A 10005-nucleotide genomic window follows, 5' to 3' on the forward strand; every position below is an offset into this window, starting at 1 on the left:
AACGATAGGCAAGAAAGCATGAAAATATGCCTCGATAACTCATTATTGTTTTAATATTTTTTTCTTCATATTTGGATTCTGCTTCAACTTTTATTCGAGTTGCATTATTTTCCACTTTTATAAATGAACCATCTTCAAAACAATAAAGCGATCATTTATGTAACCAAGTTTAAATTCATGTCATGTTATTATCATCAGATTGGTCTCATATAGAGGACCAAAGTGCACTAACATGAAATAAATAAATACATCACTAAATATCTTTTAAATGTGGCATAACTATAACATAATTCGAACAACAAATATTTTTGTTAGTAAATAATTAAAAGGGAAATTCGTAACTAAAATGACTCAATCATATATAAATAAAAACATCATGAAATAATCTTAAAAAACAAATATATTTAACTATTTAATAACATAATTGGTGATGTTTGTACTTGTTTCTCCTCGCTTTGGTTTTAAATAAATATAGAGTTTAAATTTTCATTATTCAATTTAAATATATACAGAAATAAACCATATGAATATATTTCACTCGATTTTTTTGTTGATTTAATTAAACACTTATTTAAGTATTTAATTATGAGTATTTATTTGTTTTTAATGAAAGCCACCTCCTTCCCGAGGGATACTTTTGCATTTAATATAATGTCTGGTCTTTAATAAGATTAGAAAAATACTGGAACACGGAAAACCAACAGGTACTATTCCTGGGCTTCATTTGTGCAAATAAGCTAAAACTGGCGAGTCTGTGTACCTTTGTCAGCAGTTAAACCAGTCCACTGAGTTCCTTCCATGTTCAATGATATCATGTTGCATCCGAATTAAATAATATTGTTTCAATCCAAAGATGACTGTTGGGCTAGTTGCTGTTTCTCTCTTTTTTGATGGCTTCCATTACACCACGCTGTGATGCAGATCAATAAATAGAGGGTGAAAAAGCAAAAAAGATTTAAGAAAATGAGGAAATTAAATTTCATAATGAAAAAAACATTTATCTCATATCCCAGGAAAAAAGTATCTACCAAATTAAATACGAACCCCAACGAATAATGAAATACTCTTTTTATTATACAGTTATACGTGCAAATGTTTTGTTAAACAAGTAATTTATTAATTGAAATATGTTATTTTTCCAAGAAAACCTGCTTGTTAATATATATTTATATAATTAATATATATTTATGTAACCTTATTTCCCGAAGGAGATCTCCAGAGGGATTAATAAAGTCAAAAGTCTATTTATCTATACATTTAACAATTAAATGACATAATTTAATAGGATAAGACATTCATTTACACTTAAATGACTTGATAAAAACATGTAATAACTATTAAAGTCAAACACGACATCTTCGCACAGACATTGGTCACTTCCGCCCGGGTCTTGTACTTCGTTTTGTGGAACAATCCAGAGTATGTCCGGGTAATTTTCCACTTCCAAGCTAAACTTCCTTCACGATCTACCGGGCTCCCATCTTCCTGCGACTCAACAAATTGACAGTCCAGGACAGTATGGCCCCGAGCTGTAGAAAGCTAGCGTTATTTAAACCCGATTCCCCACCCGGGGGGTCAGATCTTCCGGCCAAATTGTTCTTTCAAGTTTTCTGATATCCAGGTGTCCCGCTGGGAGAGCTTCCTGTTGTCTCCTGTTAATCTAATAATTCAAATTTTCCCGGGCGGAGGACACACTTGTTTTGGGCATTTTTTTTTCCTGTTTTCCGCTTTCCCCCTGGGGTGTCGGGATGCAGGCAGACAGATATGTTTATTCTACCGGTGATTTGACTCTAATCCTGAGTTGAGCTTGTCCCAATTTCAGTAATCAGTATGCATGTATGTTGATTGTGTGCTGGTCTGGAAAAGCACTATACAAATAAAACTTACTTACTTACTTACTTAGATCAAGCAGAGTATATTGTATTATTCTCTTACTTTATATTTGACTATCTTTAACGTTAATTTAAGTATGGTGTAAATACATATAAAACAATTTTAATGTAACATAACTATAACATTTTAGTCATGACACGGTTATTTATGTATTTAATACATTATTATTATTTTTTTACGTATAGATGAACACTTGTCTATTTCATAAAAGAGTCCAGTGAGATGTAAATAATTCAATTTTTTTGTGAATGTTGGAGTAGAGGTGAGTGTTCTCTTCGGTTTCCTCCCATGGACGGAAAAAAAACAAACAAAAATGGTCGTCCCTCATGTCGTGTTGGTTCTTCCATGTCTTGGTTTACCCCACACAATTATGGAGAGGGCAAAGTCCATGGTGTACGCCAGCAACGTGATGCCAGCCACCACCGTCTCCATGATAACCAGCTGTGACGTCTTGTCCCCGGCCCTCACCTTCTCCTCTCGGCGCTGCAGCGTCTTCGTCACGCACACGACCGTGACCGCCATGTTCAGCAGCACTCCGACCAGACTGAACACGATGAGGAATCTGTCAAAGGGCAGAAGACAGCGACGGGCAAAGTCGCCGTATATCACCACCAGCGTAGTCACAGACATCAAGATGCAGACGGAGCACGTGACGATGGACAACACCAGTTGCCACCTGGAGGTCAACAACTCCAAGACAAAGGGGATCATCTGACAGTTCCCCCACAGTTGGAGGATCTTCAAGACGCCGCAGACACGAGCCATGTATCCTCTCTGCTCCCGGGGCTGGACACAGATCAGGATGTAAGTCTCCGAGGAGTAGACGACGACAGTCAAACAGGAAGTCACAGCGGCTGCCACACGACACCACTGGGCCTTCGGGAGGTTCACGACCAGCAGGAGATACACCACAGAAGCGCCGAGGCACATGAGAGCACCTAAAACAGCCACGGTCACTGTCAGGTTCTTCCAGGAGACGGGGAGGATTCTGTGGATCTGAAACAGGGTCAGGAGATGGATGGAGAGAGTGGCCGTGAAGAAGAAGCACCAGGTGAACATGCAGAAGATCCTGAAGGTGTCAACGTGTTGCTGGACAGACGGCTCTTTGACGACTCCATGGTTTTGATGCAAGCCTTCCAGAATAAAGGTCGCACAGGTCAACAACACTCCTAAAGTTCGCACAGAGAAGATAGGATTTGTGAAGTCCTTGACGTTCAGTTCCACCACAGGCATCTTTCAGTTGCTCCTTGAAGAAGATAAATGTTGTCCCGTCCACAGTATAATCCACAGATATTGAATTAAAGAGAAGCCTCTTCTCAAAAGTGGGCTACAATTAGAAATGTTTCCATCTCTGCCGTTGTTTCATTGCTGACAATTTCCTGTTTGGGGTTAGTGCCGAGCATCTGTCTCACCAAAGGAAGCAGCAGGTGACGAATACTGATCTTCACGTCACGTGACAAAACCACTGTGTTGGGTTGAAAACGTGATTGGAAATGTGTCTCCCTCAGACCTTTCTATCAACATTTGTTTAACATTTTTGTGTAAATAAACTGCCAAATGAAATCATTAACGCATGCCGTATAATAGTGACAAAGACAATTGTTTATTTTAGTATTTGCACCAATTACTTTATTTGTTTGCTCTTGCAGGAGTGTGGCTTTGTCGCCATCTGCTGGCAACTTGGAGAAGTAACATGAGTCTATTTGCTTGACTGAGTTGAGAAATGAACGCGGGATTACGAGGAAAGCAACACGCTTGTAGCTACAAATTATGTATATAAATATCTTTAAAAATTACATTTGTATGAAATATTCTGTTTTCATTTTAAATTTCTATCAAATTCTACATTCAAAAGTTGTTATATTTTATTTTAACGCATCTTAAAATTGCCTTTTTCTATCTAGCAATCTATCTATATGGCACAAAATAATGAATAATAACAAAAACAGATAAATTACAAAGGTGCATTTCCAACAGTACCGAGTATGACTGTGACAATAAAGTAATGGCAGGCAGATGCAAACGATCCAAAGCTCTTAATTTGAAAGCCGGAAGTGTATTTCCTAATTCTGAATGCCGTTTGGGAAAATTATCGCGAAGATAAGTTAGTCGGTGCCAATGTTTAATATTATGTAAAAAATTAAAATAAAGATTAAATGGGTGACTTCATAATGCGCACGGGCGTTTCAAGGAAGATAAGGGGCCCAATCAAAATGAACATGTACAGTACTTTCATGAGACAGCCAAACAGCAGTGAATCAGAGATAGTGTTTTCTTGTGAATTACTGAGAGACTTTTATTTTTTAAACACATATACACACAGTCAAACGGCAATAGCACAACAAAGCATTCACGACATTGTCTACACTGACACAGAAGTATTGTTGAGGGTCCAAATGGATACATCGTCATACACTCACCTGCTCTGTGTATAAATAGATGCCTGAATGAACAATTTCTTTATACTGTTTACATATATGTGTGTCTTGACTCTTCACCGGCGAATTAAGGATAAACACACGAACAACTCCGGCCTGCGACGTGTTGAGCATGAACATAACATCTACTGATAGAAACATGTGTCAAAGTCTATTTACATTTCCCCTTGAAATTCAGATGTTTTTGGTCTATTTCTGTCCCCCAGACTTACTGAACTGATCCTGGATCTGAACGTCAACCTGTTAATACCTGTGTTTGATGTGTAACAGTTGACTTAACGAGACTACGATTATACACTATAAACTGTGCTTTTGGCTCCCCCTAGTGTAAGAACGGTCTAATGGCATTGTTGTTATTTCATATAAAACCAGTCATGTTCAGACTGAATATGAGTTGTCACACAAAGATGGTGCTTCGTGAAGCGTTGTCCTCGTTTTCAGAGCCCACTAGATGGCACTGTTGGCTTTATAAAGCCGCTATTTCTATGAAACTTTCCATCATCAGTGAGATTTTTAATCTCTTTTCATCTTTTCTTTGTGGAATGCATAAGTAGGAACGTTTTTACAGGTCGATGCTGTTGATTTCTCTGTTTGCTTGCAAAATATGAAAGAGTGAATCTAATACTTCAGAGTAATTGCGATTATTAATGACAGCCCTTTGACTTTCAGCGTCTGCAGGGTGAAGAAAAGCCATTTGAAAGTCTGGAGATCTTTTTATTTTATCTTCTCCAGCACCCATTCTTCACCCTTGCCCCCCCCCCACCCCCCCCTCGGTCATCTTAGTTCCTCAACTTGACAATCTCCCGCTGATGGAGCTTATCCACACCCCATTTCTTCCTCCTTCCCGTGCTCCTAGAAGAAAAGAGACAAGGGGATTTGCCTCACGCTAGGTAGCTGTTGTATGTGAAGCATATGAGAAAGAAAAGAAGAAAGGGGTTGTTTTTTCTTCTTTTTTTTTTTGTGGTGAAGCTTGGCGAAGAGAGCCAGGAGCCCACTTGAGGAGCGGCATGATTTGTTTGGAGAAGCCATCTCCAGCCAAAAGGGGGATTAGCTGCACACAGGTTCCCATGGAACCAAAGCAAGGGAGGTGAGCGGCCACCACCTCCACATAACACACATGTGGACGCACACAAATACTACACAAAAGTATAAAAAGTGGCTTTTTTTTTTGGTTTGCTGAGCAACAAAACCGAAGCAAGACAGGCTTTCCTCAGATCATCACAGAGCTTGTGATGCTCTTAAACTACATTTCTTCCTAGCTTTCTCTCTGGTGACCTGGAGTTTCCTGCAGTCATTTGGACCTGAACAAGATCATCAACTTTTTTTTTGGCATTTTCGATAACAAGAGGCCAAGTTGTGATCATAATTCGGAGAAAAGGGTAGAGCCGAAAATGAAAGAAACGCTCTCAAAATACACCAGGACCGTCTGATCTGTTGAATTACTGCATTCCATGGTAGGATTTACTGTTTTTTCAACACATTATCTTTCTTAATTTTGATTAAAATAAATTAAGATGAATTAGTATTGATCCATAATGTCAACAACTGACTGACTGACTGGAAATGAGGGTAGTTGCTTGTGTATGCTGACATCTAGTGGTGATATGTGAGACCTGCATGTTGGTCAATGAAACTTCTTCGTTTATTCGTAACTGTCGTAATGTCTTTTGTTTATAGTATGTGTGTGTGTACTAACACACTAATATCTGTGTTTTGTAAATAAGTAATAGATGTATTTATATGCAAATGTGTATACTGTAAAGTCAATAATTTATGTCGTAGTTTTGGGGAATTTTAGGAAGTTTCAACTGGTGTGATACCTTTAAAAACAGGTTAGAAGTCCTAAAAGTAGAACAAAAAAACTTTAACTAGTTTTATGATCTAAATAGTACGTATTATTTGTGTAAATTTATTTGTACCAATGATTCATACGCAGGAGCTTTCAAAGTGTTTCGCACATTCTATCTTTAGTGATTTCCCAACATTCATAGCCAACTCTGGGCGGAGCCAGAAACGCTCTTTTAAATCTTACCTATTGCTGCTTTAATGATCCTATTGACGTACTCTTTGTGGTGTTATTTCAACATCCTCTTCTCTGTGTGAAAATGAAGTACTTTGAAACTATTTGGTAAAAAAGAATACATCAAGAAGAGAGAAAAGTCTGCACCCTTAAGTTTTTCTTTCCCAACATCCTTTTAATCATATTGTTGTTGAGGACGATGGCACAAACATTCTTCTCCTGTGATGAGCGCTACGATCTTCTTCATCTCCTGTTGTTGCCTCGGAAGACGGTGGAGGAAAGACGATCATGCCGGCAGTTCCCCAAAACCTCAAGCATCCCGGGCAGCATGACATCAGGCGAGTCAAGGGCGGACATGAGCTCCAGCTGTCAAGTGCAGGGAATTCCTGCTCCTCCTCTCAAGGTCGCTCCCACCATTCAAAGCTGCACGGCTCCCACGCGAGGTGTTAACACGACGTCACTTAACAGTTTAGCTTGGCTTGGAAAGGGTCTTAGCTGTTGCTTTTGAGCGGCTGACTGTCACAGGCAAGTTTCTCCATCTGTTCCAGAAGCATCATGTGGTCCTGCGTCACATGATTCATATGCTAATGATGACAGCTGAGTTTGGAATTAAATCATAAATCAACTCTGACTTGTCAACAATCCAGTCTTTACAAACACGGATGAGTTAGAAATAATATTGAGTTTGTATCTTTGGTTTCATGGGGATGTAAGGTAAGGTAAGGTAAAACTTTATTGATCCCTCAGGAGGTCTCCTTCGGGAAATTGTTTCCGACTGTTCCGAATGTTTTTCACTTGTGTGGCATTCATGCGCTGCTGCTGCTGCTGCTGCTGCAATTAAAGTAGTAGTAAAAAACACCTCAGCCAAGATTGAGTCATTACAAAGCCCAGGGTCAAAGAAGACCAAGACCAAGTCACTACCAAGAGCGGAGTTAAAAAAAATACTAAGACCAAGTAGCTACCTAGACCGGAGTGTCAAGAAGACCAAGTCAGCACAAAGACTGGAGTCTTCAAACCAAGATTAGGTCACTACCAAGACCATAGTATAAAGATCAAAGTTTAAAGAAGACCAAGATCAAGTCGATACCAAGACCAGATTATAAAGACAGAGACACAATTAAGACCAGAATATAAAGACAGTGACACTATTAAGACTGGTTTAAAGTTTAAGAAGAAGACCCAGACTGGAGTGTAAAGACCCAGACCAAGTTGTTATTTTTGTTTTTATTCCTTTCCGTCACATCCATTATTTTTCTAGTGTAGTCCACTTCCAGTCATCGCTAATACACTTCTGTCTTATCTTAGTCAGAATGATGATTTTATTTTTGTACCACATAATTGTATGCACACAACCGTTCCTAGTCTTTTCAAAGAACCCCCCACACACATGTTATTTGATGCAGGGAAAGTTATTTGTGTTTGTTTTTTTTCAAACAAATCTATAAATATCTTCCCTTGTATTTGTTCACTGTAAATAAAAAAAAATTGATTGCACAAACCACCGTCTAATCTTTCATTTGCCTGGTCATTTCAAGTTATAAGCATTACATGATTAGCAAAGCTGGCTCAAAGAATGCTTATTCAACTGATCGTCAACGTCCTTCAATCTGCCAACCCGACCTGATGGACGACCATCAGGAACCCTAATGTCAAAATGTACTTTCTCCCTGACAGAAGGTTTGTTGATATTGTCTACGTCATATTGAAGATACATTTCGTAGGACACACATGACTCGGGTGCTTTATGTTCCCTTCTCTAGTGACAAGAGCAAACGACGGACAAAAACAGTGAAGAAGAGTGCTGAGCCCAAGTGGAACCAGACCTTTATCTATTCACACGTTCACCGCCGGTGTAGGTACAAATTTAGTCCCCCCACTTCCTACTTGATGACGTCACACACGGCATATGCGAACGTCTCTTTAAAATATTTTTTATGGGTTAAAGAAACGTCAACAGAACGTTTACATGATACTTTTTACCACATATAAAACATTTATATTGATAAAAAGACGATCTTCGTCAACATAATCACTTTCCGTTCTTTCATTTCCTGGTCTGACGACACACGTGACTTTGAGACCAACAGAAGTGACCGCGCTACATGTGACGAAGCCTCTGATTGGCTGAAGCTGTTTAACTAATAATAACGCACAACTGTACAATGCAATACAAAAATTCGAGTTCCGAAATAATTTGCTTTTCAAATAAAATAAATGTTAGAATATTCCCCTTTCAATAACTTGTCTGTAGTTCGGATCATAAACACCTCAGTAATTATTTAGGTTTCATTTCGATTTTTCTTTAAATCAATTAAATCAATTATTAAATGTACATATGCCAACTTTATTGAACGAGTCATTTTTTTTTATTTGTTCCATTTGTATAATGTATTTCATTTATTATTAGTAAAACGGCTTCAATCAATCAGCAGCTTCGTCGTAGCGCGGACACTTCCGTTGGTCTCAAAGTCACGTGTGTCGAGATGAAAGAACGGAAAGTGATTATGTTGACGAAGATCGTCTTTTCATCAATATAAATATTTTATGTGGTAAAAAAGTATCATGTAAATGTTCTGTTGACGTTTCTTTAACCCATAAAAAATATTTTAAAGAGACGTTCGCATATGCCGCATGTGACGTCATCACGTAGGAAGTGGGGGGACAAAATTTGTAGGGGGGACAAAATTTGTACCTACACCGGGACTTCCGAGAACGTATGCTGGAGATCACAGTGTGGGACCAACCCAGAGTCCAGGAGGAGGAAAGTGAATTCATGGGCGAGGTAAAAGACACGTCAACTCAATCCTGTTGGTATTGATGGGCTTATGAAGCTTCATGAGGCATTGTCATCATTTTCAGAGCTCAGTAGATGGCGCTGTTGGCTTCAAAATGTTTAAAATGCTTAGATATGTTAGGCTGAATTTATCTTAATAATTAAACATTAAACAAATTCCTATTTCACTCGTATCAATCAAGTTATTCTTAAAATACAAATTTCCTTCACGTTCATTTTCAGAGTTTGTTCATTTTAACATAGTGACCGGAGCTCAAGTGTTTTCATCTTCATCTTCGTCCAAAAAATACACTTAAAAACACCAAAATACCTCCATACTGCTCGTCTATAACATCCTTATTGTATTGAAGCCTCGAATTTTTTGAAAATAAAATAGAACAAGGTCTATATTTCAAGGTCGATTGAGAAGACAGCAATGCTTCATGAATATTCATTAGTCCATCAATAAACATTACAATACAATTCTTTTGTTACAAATTAGAATAAATTGTGTAACATACTTCTGTCATGGGGTGTGTACTTAAACATTTTACTGCCTCTAATGGAAATGTTTTATTGTAAACATCATATTGTTTTCTATCATAGCTAAAACTAAACTAACAAAGCTTAGAAAGCGTACTTTTAATGCTGTAACCAAAAATCGTATCACACCTCAATTATCAGTTTCTCCAAATTAAAACTCCGTAGATGAGATAACAAAACTAAATTATCTTGCGCCTTTGTCTAGTTTTGTGCACATCATCAATACTTGTCAACAACATTATTATTCCTTGTCATGATATGAAGGAGCAAAAACAAAAGTCCTTGTCAAAACCAGTATTGTGAGAGAGAACCTGACCCCAAGATAAAACCACAAACAA

The 10005-nt window shown here is 38.1% G+C and overlaps 1 protein-coding gene across 1 annotated transcript; it reads right to left on the reverse strand.

The window, feature by feature from the left end:
- Nucleotides 1-1294: 1294 nt before the first annotated feature.
- On the reverse strand, nt 1295-3247 carry LOC148088897 (myeloid-associated differentiation marker homolog). Its single transcript, XM_087782787.1, has one exon. The coding sequence runs from the start codon at nt 3124-3126 to the stop codon at nt 2218-2220; it is 909 nt and encodes a 302-aa protein (XP_087638913.1). The 5' UTR covers nt 3127-3247; the 3' UTR covers nt 1295-2217.
- Nucleotides 3248-10005: the final 6758 nt, after the last annotated feature.

This window comes from Callionymus lyra, chromosome 1 (genome assembly GCF_982586985.1).
Source record: "Callionymus lyra chromosome 1, fCalLyr1.hap1.1, whole genome shotgun sequence".
NCBI classification, from domain to species: Eukaryota; Metazoa; Chordata; class Actinopteri; order Syngnathiformes; family Callionymidae; genus Callionymus; species Callionymus lyra.